Source organism: Cupressus sempervirens, chromosome 3 (assembly GCF_028749045.1).
Source record: "Cupressus sempervirens isolate cs-2001-9-10 chromosome 3, ASM2874904v1, whole genome shotgun sequence".
In the NCBI taxonomy this organism is placed as follows: domain Eukaryota; kingdom Viridiplantae; phylum Streptophyta; class Pinopsida; order Cupressales; family Cupressaceae; genus Cupressus; species Cupressus sempervirens.
In genome coordinates, this window is record NC_143120.1 from 442,994,444 (window position 1) to 443,018,301 (window position 23,858).

At 37.7% G+C, this 23,858-nt stretch overlaps 1 protein-coding gene across 1 annotated transcript; it reads right to left on the reverse strand.

The window, feature by feature from the left end:
* Positions 1-23: 23 nt before the first annotated feature.
* Positions 24-23,858, reverse strand: LOC149566970 (putative ATP-dependent DNA helicase CHR23). The gene is made up of 4 exons (XM_089817441.1): positions 23,775-23,858; positions 23,480-23,587; positions 333-502; positions 24-126 (listed from the first exon to the last, which is right to left on the reverse strand). The coding sequence occupies exons 1-4, from the start codon at positions 23,829-23,831 to the stop codon at positions 39-41; spliced, it is 423 nt and encodes a 140-aa protein (XP_089673567.1). The 5' UTR covers positions 23,832-23,858; the 3' UTR covers positions 24-38.

Consider the following 23,858-nt stretch of genomic DNA (forward strand, 5'->3'; position numbering starts at 1 on the left):
ACCGTATAGAAAAAGATTAATTGTCCAGCATCTTTCTCCTAACTTGCCTGAGGATTCCAGTCGGTGTCAAATATAATAACTGTATCAGCAGCTTGTAAATTGATTCCAACACCTCCGGCACGGATACTGAAAAGAAAATTGGTAGCATGAGCCATCAAACAAAAAGATGTTCCCAGGATGAGAACTATGAGATCAAGATCATCTATTTCATAGACGTTTAGATGTGCAATTCTAACTTGAGAGATATCATTACTTAAGGAATGTTCTAGAGTCAGTTAAAATATATGCAAATACCAATGTAAAGTTGAGAAGACATTAAACAGGCAAGACACCTAAATAAAAATAAAAAGGCTTCCGAATCAGGTCTATTGAACTGCTCAATAAGAGCTCCCCGATCATTTCCACTAGTATGTCCATCCAGGCGAAGATACTGATAACCTTTCCATGTCAAGTACTCTTCCATTACATCTAATAGCCGAGTCATTGTAGAAAAAAGTAATACCTGTAAAACAAAATTAGAAATGATGAGATGTAAGTGAATTGCACAGCTTCCAGTAGTTCAATCATCAGAAACGTGAATGATCATTTTGAAATTGATACGTACAAAAGTTGGCCTTACTTTTATATAGGAATAACTGCAAAGCAGCCAAAATATTTTGGGGAAATATTGGCAAACCAAAAGTTCAAGATTTGTTTAACAAAGTAGATTTGATCGGAAAAAAAATTAAATTAAATATGTAGAACAAACTAATAGAATAATAATAATAATAACTGCTGATCTTCAAATTCAAATGTATTTTAATAGCATAGATATATACAAAGAAAATAAAAATGAGTCTACCCCATGAATCATGAAATATAGACAAGTTAATGTATCCATTTGACGAATAAACATGTATGAAAATAAGGAATCTCCAAAAAATTATTCCTTGTCAAACACTTTTTCACTACAACGCATGTATTATGTAGCACATAGGTGCAGGTATATAGGGGCCTAAATCATTTTGTTCGTAAGAACCAAATAAATGTGAAAATGGAGCAGCACACATCCAAACATTTAAAGGAACACACCCAACAAAAAAATTTAATGTAAACAAAGACAATGAAAACCAAGGTTGCTAGGAAACTAATGTTGTTACCCGCCATTTTCAAAGAAGAAAACAAGGACTTCAAGATGTCATATTTTATATACACACACACTAAGATACCGCTGCAGCCTCTTGGAGGCTGGAGGCAGAAGCAGATATGGACGGATGCCCTCTAAGTGCCACCTGAATGCCACTCACAGGCACCCGGATCTAGACAGACGCCAGTGAGTGGCATCCAGGTGGCACCCAGGAGCATCCACAGGCTTCCTCGCCGAGAAAAGAAAGACTAACATTTTTTTATTTTTTTTGACATGTGGCATGATTCTGCTAGGCTTAAATCATGAGTAAAATGAGTGAAATAATTAAACAGTTGTAATGAAAGATAAGAGCCGATACAATAGATTTGAACAGCAACGAGACAAAGATAACTCAGAGAAACTGTTTGTGGGTGAAAACTTCAACCAAATGTGACTATATGCTTAGTGCTTAAAAATAGCTTACAAAACTGATTTTACAGCTCCTTTGGCTGTCTGCAAAACTCCAATAATGTCCAACTCCCCACAAACCAATTAAAGTTGGATTCTTCCTTTTGAATTGCCATAGGTTTCTTTGCAAGGGTTTCTTCTGGGCTGCTGGCTAGTTGAGCATATATGGAAATGCATTTTGCAAAGCTTTTCAAGTTTGATGGCATTTTAGGTTGTCATTTTTGTGACAAATAGTGACAGGAAATTCTCTCTTCAAATTATAGGCCACAATTTTTTTAAATTAATCTATTCCTAAAATCTGAAACAAGTAAACAGATTGTAGAATATGTACCTCATAAAAATAACTTTCTAGGGTTTTTTCATGTAAACAAAATATATGAAAGAAACAATGTAGATCATCTTTTGATCTTGAAGGTAAGAATACAGGACTGAAATTCTCATTTATTTGCATATACATATACTCTCTCTCTCTCTCTCTCTCTCTCTCTCTCTCTCTCTCTCTCTCTCTCTCTCTCTCTCTCTCTCTCTCTCTCTCTCTAGATAGATAGATAGATACGCATTTGCATCCCCCCCCCCCCCCCCCTTAAAAAAAAAGAACCCACATCTTCTTTGGAATCTGCATCCAAATCGGTAACTTTGTCTCGTGTGTGTGTATAATGGAAATCTTTCGAAATTTCACAAGGTTCAAGTTTGTGCTCATGTTTGGAAACAATAGAATTTGGATGAAGTTCAACAAGAAAAAAAATTTGCCTTATACAAAGTTGGTTGTAAACAAATTATTAAAATAATAAAATATTGCTAAATATACTTAACTTTTACAACTATACACAGATTCATAGTCTAAAACTACAAATTAATTTTACATATCAAATATATAATATATAATACTGTAATATCCTCCCCTGATTTGAACTTTGACTTGCAGAAATTTAACTTAAGGAATATTGTCAAACACTTTGTATGCAAACTCATAAAGCTGATTTCCTCAATAAATTGCTTTCCAATGAGTAGATTTACGAACAACTATGAAGTGACATTAAAATGCATAATACACATCATAACATTTTCACAAACACTTGGCACACATTCAATAGTATATGAAAAATCTGGAAACTCTTTCAATCTGCTAATAAAGGGTGATTTTTAAATGTAGATGTGCACTTACAGCTGCCTTAAAGGCTGCAACAACTATTCAGACTTGTATTCAACAATTATTATGCAAAATATCAAAATTTGACAGAAGAAACCTGGAATTAGTTGGCGTAGTATTTTGCAGATGTAGTCGGCCAGCCCTCTAGACTTCTAATCAGCCGAAAAAACAAGTAAACTTGATACCAACACTGTTCACGCCGTACTATAAAAAAATATTGTTTATGCCGACTGTAGCAAAATACTGTTCATGCGGCACTATAGCAATAACTAACTTCAGATTTGCACATCAAACCCTTGTAAATTTCTTTATGCAAACGCCCCAAATGTAACCCAGTGTGTTTCTTGAAGTGAAAACACCCTTGATCCTCCTGACTGTGTTTTCCAACAGCGAAGAGAATGCTAGCAAAGAGGGATTCTGTCCTCCAAGCCCGATAATCAGATATCCAGCAACATAACATTAATCTTCATCCAAGCATACAAAAAAAAAACTCTTCCATTTCTTTTATAGTGTTCTCACAAGAGCTCAATCCTTCGTTTTCTCAATGTGGGATAAAACATAACTCCCTTTATGTACCTTATGTCTCCAATGTGTTATAAAAATAAAGGGAACTCTTTTAATTTAAATATTTCCCACAAACTATAGTCTATGCATTAATAAAGTTAAATATTTAAATTTAACTTTATAAAATGGCTTTATCAATGCATAACAAGTCTTATCAATGATAAAGAAGTCTTCCTGTCGATTTTAAACAATTACCATCGACATACCACTGTGACTGAATGTCCGACCATGTCCAAGATGACTTACTATAAATAGTAAGTATGCCCAAAGTTGCCTCAAAACCCCTCAGAAAGACCTGCAACTAAAACTGTCTAGGCCAAATGGCCTCTAAGCCCCTTTAATGTCCTAGTTAGCCTACGGGACTATGGGGAAATAGGCTAACTACAACATCATGCTATGAATGCTGGAAAGGGGACATTACAGTCCGCCCTTCCCAAAATTGCTTGTCCTCAAGCAATTTCAGCTCTGGATGCTGCAATATCTGCTCATTTTCCCAAGTAGCATCCTCGACAGGTAGGTTCCTCCACTTCACTAGATACTCCCTGATAGTCCTCTTGCGAAGCACCCTCTCCCTGGAGTCAAGTATGGCCTCGGGAACCAAGATAAGCTTTCCCTCATCATCAAGAGGTGGCAATACTACTGAAGGCACCACATTGTGACCCAATGCCTTCTTAAGGCGTGACACATGGAACACATTATGCACTTTACTGTCTGCAGGCAACTCCAACTCATAAGCTACTTCGCCCACTCTCTTGATTACTTTGAACGGTCCATAGTAGCGTGGTTTCAATTTCTCTGCTCCACTCTTCTTGAGAGAGGACTGTCGATACAGCTGTAACATGAGGTACACCATATCTCCCACCTCAAAAGACCTCTCAACCCTGTGCTGATCAGCATATTGCTTCTGCTGATTTTGTGCCTTTTAAAAATTTTCCTTCAAGGATCGCGTAATGTCTTGACACTCCTGCAAAGTATCCTTGGCCTTAGGCACCCTACTGTCCCCAAATAACAAATCCAAAAAATTAGGAGCATCATACCCGTACAGTGCCATAAAAGGGGACATTTGAATAGACATATGGAAAGAGGTATTATAGCAGTACTCCCCTAGATGTAGCCACTTCACCCAAGCCTTCCGCTCTCCTGCAATGTAGTTTCGAAGGTACCCCTCAACCCATTTGTTCACTATCTCTGTCTGCCCATCAGTTTGGGGGTGGTAGCTGGTACTCGGAGTGAGCTCTGTTCCACATAACCTGAACAACTCCTGCCAAAAGTGGCTCATAAATCTGTTGTCTCTGTCACTGACTATGCTCCATGGTATCCCATGTAGTCTGAATACCTCTCGAAAAAATAGTTCTGCTGTTTGTGGTTCTGAATATGTAGACGAAATTGCAAAGAAATGTGCAAATTTCGTCAATCTTTCTACCACAACAAAGATACAATCCTGACCCTGTGCCTTGGGGAGGCCTGTGATAAAATCCATGGAAATGCTATCCCACTTCTTCTCTGGTATGGGTAGGGGCTGTAGTAAACCACCCGGAAATGAATGTTCCTGTTTGTTCTGTTGACACACAGGGCATTCCCTAACAAACTGAAGCACCTCTGATTTGAATCCTTTCCAAGTGAAGCGATCTCTCACCTGCCGATATGTCTTAAAGAATCTGGGATGTCCTGCCATTGGTGAATCATGAAATGCCCTCAAAATCTTCTGCTTCATAGCAGACCCGGGTACTAAATAAATCCTTTCCTTGTAGATGATCAGATCATTTATGACAGTGTATCGACTATCTTGAATAGCTCCCTCAATAATGCTAGATGCTCAACTATCCTTAGCATATTCTGCCAAGATCATCTCTCTCCAATCATCCATGACTATCCCAACAGCAAGCAAATGAGGCCTTCTAGATAAAGCATCTGCAACAATATTTTTCTTCCCTTTGACATAGGCTATGTCGAAATCATAGGCCTGTAATTTACTCACCCATTTCTGTTGCCTGTCATTAAGGTCCTTCTGTCCAAGGAAATGTTTCACGCTATTATGATCTATTTTTACTGTGAATCGGCTTCCCACTAAGTACTGCCTGAACTTAGCTAGCGCGTGCATGATTGCTAGCATCTCTTTGTCGTAGATACTATAGGTTCTCTCCACACCTCGTAATTTTCTACTCTCATATGCGATGGGATGTTTGTCTTGCATGAGAACAACTCCTATGCCCTCTTTCGAGGTATCACACTGCAGCTCAAAAGGCTTGGTGAAATCTGGAATGGCTAAAACAGGACATGTACTCATCAGCTCCTTAAACCTGTCAAAACAATCCTGAGCCCTCTCTGACCACTTGAAACTATCTTTCCGTGTCAAATCTGTAAGTGGTGCTGCTATCTGTGAAAATCCCTTCACAAATCTGCAGTAGAACCCACAAAGCCCGAGAAATCTCTTGAGTTGTGAAGTGTTCCTCGGTGGTGGCCAATCCAGAATGGCCCTGATCTTGTTTGGGTCAACCCGAACACTTCCTGCACTAATAATATGCCCTAGATAGAGCAACTCTGTGATCCCAAACTCACATTTACTCATCTTGGCATATAATGACTCCCTCTCTAGAATACTGAGCACTGTATCAATATGCTTCAAATGTTCCTCCCAGGTACGACTGTATATCAGTATATCATCAAAAAATATCAACACAAACTTCCTCAACTGATCTCTGAACACTCTATTCATGCAGGACTGGAAAGTGGCAGGGGCATTTGTCAACCCAAAGGGCATGACTAAGAACTCAAAATGTCCATAGTGGCATCTAAAAGCTGTCTTCTCCACATCCACCTCTCTAACCCGTATCTGATGGTAGCCGGATCTCAAATCAATCTTGGAGAAGTAGCATGCACCATGCAATTCATCAATAAGCTCATCGATGCGCAGGATAGGGTATCGGTTCTTGATTGTCTTCTTGTTTAGCTCCCTATAATCAATGCACATCCTCATTGTACCATCCTTCTTCTTCACCAATACTACTGAAGAAGCGAAAGGACTTTTGCTAAGCCGTATGTGCCCCATGTCAATCAACTCCTTAATTGCCTTTTCTATTTCATCCTTATATCTCTTCGGATGGCGGTAAGGTGTGATGATAACTGGCTTAGCCCCTTCCTCTAATTCAATAACATGCTCGATTCCCCTATTCGAGGGTCTCCCTGGAGGTATCTCACCAAACACCTTAGTATGTTTGGTTATTATTTTTTGTACATCAAGTGGATACTCTAGTTTATGCTGCTCTGTCATCTCAGGCATTACTCTAAACTCTGCTGCCCACTGCACCTGATCATGTCTAAAGAAACTCTGCATCCGCTTGAGTGACACCACTCGAATTCTCCCATCTGACAAACCTCTGAGCACTATCTTCTTACCATTTTCCTCAAACCTCATTTCCATTTTCTCAAGGTTAAATGTAAACTCTACCAAAGACTTCATCCAGTTCATCCCAAGCACCATATCCTGATCACCAATGTTGACCACAAAGAAATCTCCTGTCATGTCATAATCTCCCAAACGAACCTGCAAGTTGGAGATTTTCTTGGTACATTCAATTTTGAAGCCATCGGCAACCATCACCTTAAATCCCCTATGCTCCTCTGTATGTAGCCCTCTGCGTGTCACAAACTTCTCATCAATGAAGTTATGTGTCGCCCCTGTATCAATGAGTGCCACAACTCTCTGTCCATCCAAGGTTCCCCTAACTCTGAAAGTGACGGCCTCCTGTATACTTGACAACTAAGCTATCGTGCTATCACCGCGTGCTTCCTCCTGTGAAGAACTATCATCATCTCCATCTGATTCGGATGACTGCTCTGAATCTCCATCTACTGACTCTTCGGCTGAAAAGTACTCCATCTGCTTAGCTTCTGCTTTCAATGGACACTTATGTGACAAATCCCAAGGCTCCCTGCAATGAAAACAAAGCTTCTTCTTCTTGACATCATTAAGTGTCTCATTGTCCAACCTCTTACTTTCCTCCTTAGTTGGCTGAACCTCTTTATGAAAAGGTTTTCTGTCCTTATCTTTCCTTGAAGGGAAACTCTTTGCCTGGAATTTATTTTTTGAAGATGAAGAGGAATCCATGTCACGAGCTTTCTTAATGGCTTCCTGCAAAGTGGGAGGGTTGAGAGCTTTAATCCACCCTCTCAACGGATCAGCTAACCCATCCATAAATAGAACTAGTATCCTCCATTCAGATACATCTGTTACTAACACTGCAAGTTTCTAAAACTCTGAAATGTATGTTTCCAATGATCCCCACTGTTTAAGCTTAGCTAACTCCTTGAAATGGAGTTCTGGATCCTTCCTATCAAAACATTCAATCAGCCTCTCTGTAAACTCCACATATGAGGTAATGTGTGCATGTCCCATAGTGACCATACCATGATGCCACCACTCGTGTGCTAACCCATCCAGATGAATTGCTGCATACTTAATAGCTTCTTCCTCAGGCATAGGGTTCAATTGAAAGTATGTGTCAAGCTTTTGAACCCAAGCTCTTGTTGTAGACTTTCCTGAGCCATCATAATATTGTAACTCAAGTCTCCCTACTTTCTTCCGTAGCTCATAGCTCTGGTTCCTATCATGTCCATGTGGCATATGTTTCATCCGCACATCCATATACTCCCTAAAGGTAATTGCAGCAGTAAAATCTGGCCCTCCGGCTTCCCAATCTCTCCTCAACTGGTCCTGTTTATCAATAATTTGGGGCTCTGGTACGAGCTTCTCTGGAGCTCTAGGAGGAAATGTAGGAATCATGGGCCTTGAACTCACTGTCCTAGCTCGCTGGGGTGCATGACCGAAATTGTTCCCAACTTGTTCATCTCCATTATGTGTCCCATCCTGATCATTTCCATTCTGATTGTTACCATTCTGATTATTTCCTCCACCCATGTTAGCATTCAACCCCATTTGACGAGCCATCATCTGCATCATAAGATCCAATCTCTGATTCTGTTCCTGTGCCCTTTGTTCTGCTACTCGCTGACCTTGTACCAAGCTCTCTAATAACTGTAAGAATCTTTCCTCTCCAGGCTCTGGACCGGCATTCCCGCCTCCACTTAATCTTGTATTCCTGTCATCTCGATCACCCATATTGCTATCTTGATCAAAGAATACCTCCGTTGTGTCTGTATGACTGGATTCTATACCCCCTTGTACAGATGAACTAGACTGTTTGCTTTGCAGGTCTGAACTCCTACTTTGTCTTGCTCTGGTATTGCGAAAATTATAAGGCCCCTGTCACATGCTCAAACATAAATGCTCTGATTTTAGTGTTTTGACATTTCATCAAACACTTTCCCCTCTATCCGCCAGTTCCAAATTTCCTATAAGACCTCCACAGGATGGCAGGACTTATAGCTCTGATACCACTGTAATATCCTCCCCTGATTTGAACTTTGACTTGCAGAAATTTAACTTAAGGAATATTGTCAAACACTTTGTATGCAAACTCATAAAGCTGATTTCCTCAATAAATTGCTTTCCAATGAGTAGATTTACGAACAACTATGAAGTGACATTAAAATGCATAATACACATCATAACATTTTCACAAACACTTGGCACACATTCAATAGTATATGAAAAATCTGGAAACTCTTTCAATCTACTAATAAAGGGTGATTTTTAAATGTAGATGTGCACTTACAGCTACCTTAAAGGCTACAACAACTATTCAGACTTGTATTCAACAATTATTATGCAAAATATCAAAATTTGACAGAAGAAACCTGGAATTAGTTGGCGTAGTATTTTGCAGATGTAGTCGGTCAGCCCTCCAAACTTCTAATCAGACGGAAAAACAAGTAAACTTGATACCAACACTATTCACACCGTACTATAGAAAAATACTGTTCATGCCGACTGTAGCAAAATACTGTTCATGCGGCACTATAGCAATAACTAACTTCAGATCTGCACCTCAAACCCTTGTAAATTTCTTTATGCAAATGCCCCAAATGTAACCCAGTGTGTTTCTTGAAGTGAAAACACCCTTGATCCTCCTGACTGTGTCTTCCAACAACAAAGAGAATGCTAGCAAAGAGAGATTCCGTCCTCCAAGCCCGATAATCAGATATCCAACAACATAACATTAATCTTCATCCAAGCATACAAAAAAAAAGCTCTTCCATTTCTTTTATAGTGTTCGCACAAGAGCTCAATCCTTCGTTTTCTCAATGTGGGATAAAACATAACTCCCTTTATGTACCTTATGTCTCCAATGGGTTATAAAAATAAAGGGAACTCTTTTAATTTAAATATTTCCCACAAACTATAGTCTATGCATTAATAAAGTTAAATATTTAAATTTAACTTTATAAAATGGCTTTATCAATGCATAAAAAATCTTATCAATGATAAAGAAGTCTTCCTGTCGATTTTAAACAATTACCATCGACATACCACTGTCACTGAATGTCCGGCCATGTCCAAGATGACTTACTATAAATAGTAAGTATGCCCAAAGTTGCCTCAGAACCCCTCAGAAAGACCTGCAACTGAAACTGTTTAGGCCAAATGGCCTCTAAGCCCCTTTAATGTCCTAGTTAGCCTACGGGACTGTGGGGAAATAGGCTAACGACAACATCATGCTATGAATGCTGGAAAGGGGACATTACAAATACATCTACAATTATAATAAACAAAATCACTATAAAAGTTAAAATCACTCTATCTATCTATCTATCTATATTATAAAGTAATATTAAAGTTTAATATAGCATTATATATTAATAGAGGATGGAGAAAAATAGTAGAGTGGAGAATTGCAGAGAAAAAAAAATGAATTGTAGAAAGAAATAAGATTAGGGCATGGGTGAAGGAGAATTGGAAAACACAGATTATCCTAAAACTTATTCCGAACGGATTCTTTGTTGCAATTTTCAAAGAGGGAACAAAAGTTAAAAATATTAAGGAGTGGGCTATGATAGATTGGTCAACACCCAATTTATATGCAACCATGGATGCCAGACTTTAATCCAATCTCCTTGGAACCTTACAAATCCCCTGTAAGGATTAGATTATAGAGCCTACCGATTGCAGAAAATTGTAAGGAGAAAATTGGTAAGTCTTTGGGAATACTAAGTGAAATAGATGAGGAGCTAATACAAAACAATTCTTATTTATACACAAGGATACAGATTGCGGCAACTAAAATGATCCCAAAATAAGTAAGATTAAGAGTGAATGACAAACATTGAATCCAAAAAATAGAAATTAGAAAGGAGAAATAATATTGTGGGATGTGTATAAAAAGGAATTATTCAGAATTGGACTGTAGAACAAAACAAAAGATGACAGAGAAATGGATCCCAAAAGAGCGAGCAAGAATGGAGGATCCGAATGTGACTGCATTGGATGGAAAGGTAGGGGGGAAAGTCTAAACACAGAGAACATGACCATTGAAAAGGAAAAGGAAGATCGAATGGAAGAAAACCAATTAAATACAAATGATGAATTGGCAAAATAGAGGGAATATGTGAAGGGTTCAAAAGCTGATGCTAATGTCGGGGTACCAAAGTATGGAGGGTGATATGTACAAGGAAACAGTCAATAACAAATCAGACTCTGAGGAGATTCTGAGGAGGGAATTGACATGGAGGAGAATTCAATATCTTAGAAATTTAGAGTCAAGGAGTTTGAGTCAGCAAACAAAATCCTGGATAAGGCAAAGAGGGGAAAGGGCAGGAAGACTAAAATATAAATTAGGGAAGATAGAGCATCTAAGAAAGATATCATGAGTGTCGTTAATTTCATGAAAAAATTCAAGGTAGCGAGGGCCTCCTTGGACACCAATGAGCATCCTTACATGGAATATCAGGGGACTCAAGGCCCCTGGCAAAAGGCACTTATTTAAGTGCGCCCTTGATACTTCTGATGATATAATTGTTGTCCAAGAGATAAAATGTGCTAAAGAAGGTGAAGACAATTTATTAAGTTATTCTAACATGTGGAATGAACTCTTGCAAGATGCTAAGGGCACAGTTGGGGGGATGGGCATCCTGTGGAAACCACATTGACAGAAAAAATTGAGGTATTTGGAGGAAAAGATTTACTGTTGCATGGGAATTTAATGCATTATTGAAACTCGGAGAAAAAAGTGGAAGGACTGCAAAGATTAACAGAGTGATGGAAGACTTCAGAAACTTCATTTTCAATAACAAACTATGGATATTGAACCAAAGAATGGATTATTTACATGGACAAACAGAAGGCAGGATTTCACAAGAATTGCTGAAAGGCTTACCACTTCCTTGTAGATCAGGATTGGATGGAGTCAAATAACATGATTTCATCGTTCATGCTCCCAAATTCTAGATCAAACATTCATTTCCAGATTAAAGCAGTGGTGGGAAGAGGGTAAGTCAATACAAAGCACGTCCAGTTTTAAATTAATTGAAAGATTGTAGTTTATTAAAGAAAATTTGGAATTTGGAATTTAGAAAATTTGCTGAGACATTGAATATTGTGTAATGTCCCTTGTTTTTGGGGACATGGGACACATTTACAATATTAAGTTTGACTATGTGAGCTGGAAATTTATTATTAAAAGTCAAATTAATATTCCAAGTGGTCACAAGAGGACAAGGAGAGATAAGACAAAAAACCCAGAAAGGAAGTCAAAGGGTCACTGTTGCGAGAATAACAGGAGAAGAGACCCCTTCCTTTTGGTATGCTTGATTTTATGATTCGGTTCAGTTTTCTCTCTTGTGAGAGTTTTCAGAAAGCTTCAACTTTCAACTAGTTTGAGAACGTAGCCCCCCGTGCTGGCAGACAGTGGACGCAAACCCATTGTCCTGGGAAACATCAGTTCAGGTGTTTCATTCACGCTTATAGGTTTTTATTCTAGCATTTCGATCTGACTGTTAAATTTGTATTTAAGATTGGGTTTTTGTACTGGTTATTGTATTGCTGTTGTAAAATGCAATAACGTATTTCAAGGAGTTATAAGAGTTTTCTGGTTTTATCTTTTCTAGTTTGTAATACATGGTTATATGCTCGACATCATGGATATTATTATGAAATAACGGGTTATGTTCTTGTGGAGAATTCCTTGGGTTTTATTATAGCATTGTATTCCATTTTTGCCTACATCTGAGTTTGAATGTTAAAAGTTGAATAAATCCCTATTGAAATTTCTACTAGTTTTCGACTGTGCTAGAAACTATCTGCAAAGTTTTATTTCTAATTACATTGTTAAAAGAGAAAATAGCAAATATCCGATTAGGGATAGTATAGTGGTATCAGAGCTGGTCTTCCTGCCAGCCTGTGAAGTTATAACAGAGACAAACTTTAAGGATTTATCAGAAGACTTCGATAAATGAAGGTTTAGAGAGAATGCGTGACAACCGTAGTTGAAGAGTTGTTGTGTGTTAACAGCATCTTCATCAGGAATCAGACGTAATATAACCTCCTTCTGCAGCACGAGTACTTCACATCCCTTGTTTTGGGTAATTGCATTGAATTCATCTTTTCCCAACAACCGAGTCGAGTCCTATCCATAGCTCGGGTTGGCAGAATGCACCCTAGTAACCAGTCGCAGACTGGTTAAACACCTGGAAGTGGGGACAGCTGAGTGTTGGTTGTTTTCTTCAAACTCTCTAGACGGCCTTCATCATTGTTACAACATCTACAAGACACAATCTTAAGTGGGACGGTAATTCCAATAGACAGACATTCTCAAAGTCGATGCATCTTGAGGAGTTGAATGTAAGTGTAATCCCTATCATCTAAGTTGTATATTGGCAGCGGGTTTCTATTTAGTCGTTTCACGGGATAGATAATAGGCACAAATCAGCAAAGGTTCATTTCCCGTAAATATCCTGAAAGCGTATATCTTTTGTCGAAGGTTGATAGTAAGGATTAAAGTAAGCAGATTGGAAGCAACAGTTGGCATCATATCATCATCCCACAATATACACACCACATAGAATTCCTTCCTAAAGAGATAACAGGTCGTAGATGGTATAAGGAGTAATTGGCATCATCACCGTCTGAGTAAGTGGTGAAGACAATTCATCCATCTCAACCCACAGGTGGCTTAACTAGAGAATAGGACAACGTGACCACCAGTATCTATCACGGGTAGTAGAGGAGAATTCATTTACAGACTGCCACGAGTCTAGACCAAGAAAACAAACCACAAACCGATCCCAGTCTGGCACGGGTGAAGTAGCACAATAGCCTCAGTGTTACCAGAATCTTCGTTAAACACTGTCGTGCGTTAGTCATCATTTGGAAGCGGTCACATATCAATGAAACACTTAAATAACCTTACTGTCAAGCTACTTTTTATTCACGGAGGAGGTCATTAGAGGATTTCATCGAGATGAATGAGAAATCAATGACCATATGTAGTCTGCTCAAATTATCAAAGGGATCATTATCTCAGGCTCATGACAAGGATAAGGCGAGTGACAGTTCAACCTCATAGTAAGAAGAGGAATTTTGAAAGAGTGATTCTCAATACATCGCTACCATGTATTATGAATTGTAGCAGGCCCCAAATTACATGCGATCAAAGATTTAAGCATGGGATTAAATGATATACAATAGGAACCTATAATCGAAGATGCAAATACAAATTATTCATTGATTCGGGTCTTCCAACAAGCTACGGATATTGCCTATTCGAACTGCCTTCAAAGTCGGGCCTGAAGGGAATTTTTGGAATATGTCATGGGAGAGTTAAAAACAAATTTGTAACGGTTATCAGTTTCCATTCAGAGTTGGGAAATGATTTTTTCTTCACTTTTAGCAAGTTCTAACGATTAGCTAGAGAGTGGAAAGAAACGGCTCTCACACTTGGACATCATGCCAAGCAAGTTGTGGAAAGATAGAGATTGTAATAGTTCTTATTGAAGCAATTAGGAAACTTTCAGATAGTCCACTTGAAGTTGTTTTATCCAACAGGTTTGAATGTCATGTAGCCTCAGATTCAAAAAAAGGATTGAATTTGACACAATATGGAGATTAGTTTGGTTCCTAAAAATAGTTGTCATCATCAAATTTCTGCATTGGTAATTACTGTTATACAGCAGGTTGGTAAAAGAAATAGCATTTGATTTTAACAGTGCTCTGGGATTTATGTGTTAGCGATTGATTGTGTATCAATCTCGACAAACATAATCCATGTATTCCTGAGAGTTTTTGGTTGATCCTAACACATTGAGAAATACATCTTCTGGAAACACTAGTTATTCGAGTCATAGTTCCAACAAGCATCTTCAGCCAATGTTAAGCATAAGTGTGTCAAATAAATTACAAGCTAGCGGTACAAGGCATTTGTTAAAAATTAACAGTCCATCTATACGACAACTAATGTTGACAGCATTGATTTAAATCACAGATTGAAAAGCAACAATTCTTTGTGAGAGTATGGAAAAACTAAATGATAAGACAGTGATTGAAAGGGATCTAATGGAACACAATTCGGGAATTTCAAAATGAATATTCATTCGAGAGACTAAGTAACCACAGTTCTAAGAATATAATTGGAGTAGAAGAAGTTTATGCAGATATCAATTGCTAAAATTGCGGGTATTAAATTGCTCAATAAATTATGGAGAGATCCCAATTCACAGTGTTGTTGAATGTTACAAGAAAAGATACCCCCAAGAAGCTATTCATGCATCAAAGATGTATTATGATAGCAACATTGACTGAAAATCCTTGCACATCAGTTTCCTATTTTATTGAAAGAACATCCATCTAGATAGTTTGGGAAATTATAAGGTTTGGACAAAATCTTGAAAGGTACTATGAAACTACAAGAATAGTTAGCCCAAAATTTTGAAGCTGAAATAAGAGCAGAAATGCTCAACATTCATGGAGAGTATAAACAACTTCCTACCCAAATTCAGGATGAGTTATCATTCAATGATTACTTGAATTTTCATCTAGAGTGTCAAAATAAGACTGATACGGCAAAAAGGAAGTATTTGGAATTGGTTCAAGATCTTCTTGCAAGGGGCCAGGGCAAAAATAGGTACAAGGAGTTTCCAGAAAAATCATGATCAGCAAATAGAGGTTCTTGAAAAAGAAGAGCAGTCAACTACCATTGTTTTACAGCCTCCCAACAACCATGTAGAAGATGTTACCCAGGGTACAAGTTTTTATGTTGGTGAATTGGAGGTTAGTGTTGACAAACAGGCGAATGAGGACGGTTGCACACAAGGTAATAATAGATTCAAATTTTTGTGTGATGAACCATATATTACCTATGCCCATGACAGAAGTTCAAAGGAACAAACCAAGATGACACTACATGACTATGAGTTGTATCAACCTGATAATGAAATGCATGCATTTAGAAATCAATTTAAGGTTAGTAATGACATGGTTGTGGCATCACTGGTTCATTATGACAGCACTCACAAGATGCTGGAAGATCTCTACAAAAAAGTTCAAAGAGGAGTGGAAGCAGATTGGCTTGTTTCTTATTTGCAAATGGTCAAAATAGCCCTTGAGATTATGAAATCAAATTACTTATATCTGCTGTCCGACAGGGATTATATTGTTAAGGTTGCTGAAATTTATGCAGCATAGTCAAATAGGGAAAAGGATGAGATTGAGGATCTCAACAGGACGCTTAAGTACGTTCGGGAGGCACTGAGTGAAACTCAATTTTCTCTACAGGGAGCAAAAGATCAAATCAAGCTCATGGAACACTCTCGGGAACATGACAATAGAATGAGGTAGGAGTTCTTCCAAGAAGTCATTGATGAACTTGAGAGCATTCAGCTGATGTATGACTTGGATAGCTGCCCCAAACGGTTAAGTAGCAAAATTTCAGAACACTTTCAGCTTGTTGAAAACCCTTCGTTTGAAGTTGTTGCTGATTGGACATCTGAAAATCCTCTTTTTGTGTTAAATGAGGGATCATCGGTTGTTTGCCATGAAGAGGAAGAGTTTGATTCAGACTTTGGAATCCTGGCTTAGATCCTAGCAGTGAATCCGGATCTCAGCATGCGAATGATGAAACAACTTATGTTGTTGATCATTTGATCAGCCCCAACATATTTTCCAATTTCACCCCATTCAGGAGTTGGGTGAATTTTCTTCATCAACCTTTGAACAGTTCTCGATGGAATATTTATGTGAGGCTTGTGATTAGATTCTCAGCATCTTTCATATTCATAGCACCTATGCGCTTGGGAATTCTAAGTTTATGCCAATAGTATGAATTTTGATGTCTATGGGATGGTGGTTTCAGCTTTTGAGCAGCTCATTTCTTACATCATCCATTTAGGTCAGCTCTTCACATTCTATTGAATTATACATGGAGCCTAGATATATTTCTATCTCATCATAGCAACGAGGTAACGTAACAGAGTTTGGGATCCAGATGTTGGCAAATTGTATCTATGGTTGGACGAGGATTTTATTGTGGTCCTATTAGGTTTGAGGTTGAATATAATGATGACCAGTGTTAATCAGTTTACAGGCGCAACGTTTCTTCATAGAGTAATATGGGATCTAGGGATTTAGTTGACAGGAGGTTTGCAGAGTGGTACAGTGCTTCACAGTTTGGTCAGGATTGTTGTCAGTTTAGGCTACTGGGTTAACTACAGATTTATATGGGATCCTGGTACATATTGCTTGAGGGCAAGAAATCTCGAGAAGGGGATATATGTAATGTCCCTTCTTTTTGGGGACATTAGAAATTTTAAGAAGGGATGTATTTACAATATTAAGTTTGACTATGTGAGCTGGAAATTTATTATTAAAGGTCAAATTAATATTCCAAGTGGTCACAAGAGGATGAGGAGATAAGATGAAAAACCCAGAAAGGAAGTCGAAGGATCAACATTGCGAGAATAAAAAGAGAAGAGACCTCTTCCTTTTGGTATGCTTGATTTTATGATTTAGTTTTCTCTCTTGTGGGAGTTTTCAAAAAGCTTCAGCTTTCAGCTAGTTTGAGGACGTAGCCCCTCATGTTGGCAGACAATGGACACAAACCCATTGTCTCGGGAAACATCAGCCCAGGTGTTTCATTTGTGCTTACAGGTTCTTATTGTAGCAATCCAATCTGACTGTTAAATCTGTATTTAAGATTGGGTTTTTGTACTCATTATTGTATTGCTGTTGTAAAATGCAATAACGTATTTTAAGGAGTTATAAGAGTTTGTTGGTTTTATCTTACTGGTTTGTAACACATGGTTATATACTTGACATCATGGATATTATTATGAAATAACAGATTATATTCTTTTGGAGAATTCCTCGGGTTTTATTATAGCATTGTATTCCATTTTTGCCTATATCTGAGTTTGAATGTTAAAAGTTGAATAAATCCCTATTGAAATTTCTCCTGGTTTTCGATTGTGCTGGAAACTATCTGCAAAGTTTTCTTTCTGATTACATTGTTAAAAGAGAAATTAGCAAATATCCGGTTAGGGATATTACATATTGAGGAGCAACTGCAACTGAGCAAACTTAACGAGAAGGTAATACAAAATGGTATGAACAATGAGGATTATATAAGAGAAAAATAACTGAATTCCAGATTAGCTGATGTACTAGAAAGAGAGGAGCTATATTGGAAGGACAAATCAAGGGAGGTGTGGATAGATGTTGGGGGCTTAGATGCCAAGTTCTTTCATCCCTCAGTCAAAACCAGAAGAGTCATTAATGGGATAGATGCAGTCAAAGGAGAGCACGGGGACTGGCATATACAGATTCTGAGGGTATTGAAGAGTAGCGGTCTAATACTTCTAGAAACTATTGGGCGGTGGTGAACAAGGAGATTGCAGTTAATGGGAACCAATGCTGGAGTTGATTGAGAATAAAGTCATAAGTGAGTAGAGTCAATTTCTTTTGCAGCCATTCACATTGGATTAAATTAAACAAAAAGTATTTACAACGCAACTTTACAAAGCACTTGGGCCAGATGTTGTCACTGCAGATTTTTTCCAGAATTGTTGGCAACTCTTAGGAGAAGATATAATAGAAGTGGTTGAGAAGTTTAGAAAGAAAAAGAAATCATAAACACTGTTACAGCACTCACTCCTCAAAACCCCAAAAGTGAAACAATGGTAAACTATAGACTGATATCTCTATGTAATAGTGTACAAAATAATAGTGAAGGCCCTGGCTAACAGGCTTCAGAGGAACAAAACAGCAAGATCTCAGAGGAGCAAAGCAGCTTCACGCCTGGCAGAAAAATCATAGATAGCATTATTCTTGCCACAGAAACAATTCATTTGATGGAAAAGGCAATAAGAGGGGTATCATCATCAAGTTCCACACAAACAAGGCCTGTGATTGGGTCAACAGGAAACTCATACAGATATTAAGGAAATATGGATTCGAACAAGCATGGATTGATTGTATACAACTATGCATTTCTTCTCCAAGGATGGCAGTGGCAGTTAATGCCTCTCTGAAAGGATTCTATGGACTAAGGCAGAGCTATCGACTCTCTCCACTCTCATTTGTATTGATGCTGGAGGCTCTCTGCACAAATATTAAGAAGAAAGTAAGGATGGTTCATGGAAAGGGATTTTGGTTCATGAGGAGATTGAGCCAATCTCATACTCGCAGTTTGCGGATGACACACTGCTATTTGGTGAGTCGTCTATAGATGAGGTTAAGGTTCTAGATTCCATGTTGGAAGATTATGCAAAATCATAAAGTAAGTCTATGATATGTGGTGCAGAGAAAAAGAAACAAAGATTAGATTGTGTTGGGACAAGGCGGTGCTTCCAAAGGCTGGTGCATTCTTATGGATTGAATCCTTGCTGGGGAAAGACTCAAGGAAATAGGGATTGAGGGGCCCAGTATATGCATATTGTCTAGACAAGATGAGGAAACAGCTGATCGTCTCTTCTTGTGGTGTCCATTTAAAAAGATGTGTTGGAATTGACCGTGGAAATGCTAGATAGGTAACAGCTAGGGAGGTAGATTAATATGATTTTCTTACTTCTTGGCCAATGGATAAAAGGAAATTGAAATGGGCAGATTTATGGATCATAGGACCACCAATGATTATGGCACATTTGGAAAGAAGGCATGGAAGAATATTCTGGGATGAGATGAATCCAATTGAAGTTATTATTAGCAAGATAAAGGTTACCATTATGGAAGTTACAAACAGGAAATACTTAAACAAAAAGGTCACTGACTACATATATTAAGATAAAAGAATGGAAGACAAAAGGGCAGGACTAATTGCTGGGACACCTAGAATGGATAGCAAAAAGATGAATAGGAAGATGGTGAAATGGAAGAGGCCAAGCCCTGGTTGGTACAAAATGAACTTTGACAGGGCAGAAAAAGCCAATCCCAGGGATGCTGGCTATGGGGTTATTCTTAAGGATGAAGAAGGCCAACTGATATTGGCAGCTTAGGGATTGATTGGATTGGCCACATACATTAAAGACAAAATGGTGGCTCTAAACAGAGGGCTGGACCTATGCAAGGAACAGGGAATCTACACAAATGAAATTAATGGAGACTTCCGGTTTGTTTTCAATGCTATATCCACAAGACAAATTTCACATTGGGATCTAACACAATGGGTTCCCAGCATTCAAAATTCACCAAAACAACAAACTGATGTTTCGATGGCACACATCTACTGAGAAGGGAATAAGGTGGCAGATTGGCTGGCAAATGAAGGAGTACGGAGAAGAGGCAAAAGTGTAGTCATGGACGTATCTCTCATTCAGCAAGATCTAAAAGTAATTCTAGAGGAAAATATTAAAAGGGAGAATGCCATTCCGCGATGTGGAATAGGATGACAGTTAATGCCCATATAGGGGGTCTGAGATCTTCTAGATAGGGAATGAGCAAGTGGCAATAGCATACAGGCCTTTGGTGAGCAAACCAATCTCGGAGATGGGCATTGGTTGAACGGACCCATCCCTGATTTTTTGGGGAAGAAATAATCGATCGCAAAGAATAAGAAGAATGCTCAATTAACATTACTAATACTAAAACCATCCCAATGTTGCTAGCTGTTACATCCCAATTTCAAGTCAATTTTAAAAAGTCCATATAGCCGTTGAGGTTTCACATGAAGTCAATTGATAGGTAAAATTAGTTATGTGAAATGTTAAGATGGTTAATCGTTATAATTTTCATATGAAGACAACATGTTAATCGTTATGATGCTATTATATTAATATCTTGAAATCTTAGGAAGTTGGTTATTCATCTTGGGAAGTAAAATGGTGGTTAGCCGTTATGAAGGTTATGAATAATAACTTGTTATGATAATTTTCATTTTGTTGAGGATTATGATATAATCGCAGAAAATTTCCACGTTAAAGGGGAGAAAAGCATTGCCAGAAAGGAACTCGGCATAGGGGCACCACCTATGACTTGGGCAAATAGGTACGAGTCTTGAACCACCATGACCAAGGATAAAGGACTAGGCAAGCAAGAGTGTATGTTGGACGACCATGAGCTAACCGGTTAAATTATATATCACTTAATAATTAAAGAAATCACTAAGCATAAATTTAAATATAATTTAAATTGTTACCTTTGATCATTGTGGGGTCTCTTGAGTATATTGACACCATGTTATTATACCATCCATACTTGCATATACATGTATATGTATATGTGCATATATCAATAGGATGATATAAAATAAATATATAATTGATATGCATGCACATGTGCATAAACATGTACGTACAATTAGAGATGGCACAACACCATGATGCTAATATATATTTTATATCATGTGGAAGGGGGGACCGTTATATTTATCTTAATATTTTATTTGATTCCAAAACAATGAGTGTTGCCATCTTTCGTTCGCATTGGTTTTAAAATTTGAACTTAAAGTATTCTTGTAACTGCAAATCGAGTCCTTGTAACCACAACAGGAGATTATATTTCCCATTCGCTGCGCCTGAGAGAGCTCTCTCTCCATCGCGCGTTCTTTCTCTCCATTTATACGATTCTCTTTAACTCTTCTTGTTCGTGGCTTACTTCAGAAGCATATCACTAAGACAGTAATACAATACTGAGCCGCTTGTGTGGAGCCATATCTTGCATAGTGTTTGTTTCTGCACCAGAACCTAGTCTTATTTTCCTCTATATCTAGGTCATGTATTTTCCTCATAATATTCGCATTATGAGTGATGCATTTTCGATTCAAGAAAGCTTCATTTTTCAAATGCAAGTTAGCATTGAGCACAATTAACATTTGCAAGGCTTGCCCGCTCCTTATTTTTGATCAATTATTTTTCATAAGCATCAACTGATATAAATTTTGGGAAAAGGAATGCCCAGCTGATGGAATCCTATAATGCTTTATGTTGTGTAAAATCTGCCTTGAAATATCTTTTGTTTTTCTTTGCTATTTGATATGTACCAGATGTGACTGATTTCAAATGGTTTCACAAACATTTCTGATTTGAAAGAATCTCATGATTATCAGCAGTCTTCTAGAATGCACTCAGAGCTGGTAGAACCAAGTATAAATGGGTGAAGAGGGGAGGAATCCTGCAAGAGAAAAGAAAAGAAAACTATTATTCAATGTCTTAAATATATGATCAATTATAAAAGACACTGCATAAGTCCAAGTTAGCTCATGGTAATCCAATGTTTAGATCTTGATGCCTACGAGTAGTGGAATTAATTCTCTAGTACAAGGATGCTCAGTGGTTGGACAAGTTGTTCCATGTCTATTTCTAGGTAGGGAGGGTCTTTCTCAGATGAGATTGTGTGGGTATATTTAAGGTCCATGGTGGGGAGGTTAAGCCCCTGACAGTGCTTCCCCTCTCCATCAGATGCCAAGATGTAAACAAGACAGAGATAAGTTATGCATTCAAACCAAAGTAACGAGTATCGGAATCGGCAAGGCCGAATTGAATCATGAATCAGCCATGAATCAGAATCGAATTGGCCAAGAATCGCCAAATTAAAAAAACCCTTGAAATTTAGTGAATAACTTATTTCATAAACCCTTTATCGCTGATTCAATTCACTGATTCACAAAAAATTGTTTGGCTTGAGTTGAATCGCCGAATTGCTTAATCACGTGAATCACTGAGATTCTCGTTACTATGATTCAAACATCATTTGGTAATAGGTATTTTACTTTTATGATATTTAAAATTACAAAATGAAGATATGTTTAGATAGATTTATATCGTTGCATTAGTTATTTCCTTCAATGAAATCAACTTTTCTCGTCAATGTAAATGGTAACTAGTTGTTAGATCAGTTGATCTTCCAATTGGACAATAATTATATCTATATGCTTGAGATAGGCCTACTTGATGGATGTTATAACTTTCCTTTCATGTGAATAATGAAAATGAACGTTTATTTTAACTATATGTTATTGTCATGATTAGCAATAGGAAAGAAAAAAGATGATAAGTGGTATTTGATTCCCTAGATGGAATTTGTCATTATGATGCAGTGGTACTTGATGCCCTAAATGGTAATTGACATTCTGATAGTGGTGTAACTATTTGTGCCCTAAGTGGTATATGTGTACTATCTGGGTTTTGCAGAGGCTGCCCTAGGTAGATTCCAGTTTTGGAATTTAGGGTATGGACTAACTTGGGTTTTCCAGAGGCTGCCCTAGGCAGACTCACACCTAGTTTTAATATTACATATATATTTTGCTCAGCCAACCTAAGGCATACTGAGCCCAGGTTTAAAAATTTATAAAAGCACACCCATCATAGTTGAATCGGCAACTTAGATCATAACCCTTACAGATTAGTCAGAATCCAGACAACTGCAAACTGTAAAAAGTGTTATTGCTTTATCACTCACTTTACCTAGGTTTAGGTAGGGAATATTAGGAAGAAGTGTGTCAAAATAGTATATTCTTGAATGGAATCACAAAAGAAAGTTTTAGCACATTACATTCCTGCAGCACATATGAAGTTAAATTACATCTCATTTGCATGAACCCCAATCTAAATACTGTTAGATCTCATCTTTATAAGTCTCTCAATATCCATAGTGAAGACATTAGACTTATTTGTGTCTTATGTGTTTGGTAATACTATTGTGTTAAGATTCTAGAGGTCAAGTTAGACACCAATGCTAATAAAAGATTTATCACAATCAATAGGGTTTCTTTACTGTAAATAAAGAAACCATACAAGGATACTTGTGACTGGTGATCAAAACAAAAATAATTTGAACTCATTTTCTCACTTCATTATAGGAAAGTGTTACTCACCCGATGGTTAGTTGCTTTAAGCTTAGGTAGTATACGATCAAGCATCTCAAGCTTTGCACAAAGTCTGATTACTGGCGGCAGGAAATGTGGAGGCAACATATTCTGAATCTGAAAATCATAAAAAACAGTATTTTCTTGCATATCAGAAATAAAACTTCATTAAATAACACACTTCCATATTTCAGAAGCACAAAAGTTCAGAATAGATCAAAGAATACAGACAATTTAACAGAATATTATACTCAATCTCATGCTAATGATTAATAAAAGTATAATAGCGTTGTCTGAGACAAACCTCATCTGAATGCAACTGGCTGAGATATGGATGGTTGCAGATATTGCGAAGCTCCATTACTGTATTATGCACTGATCTACCCTG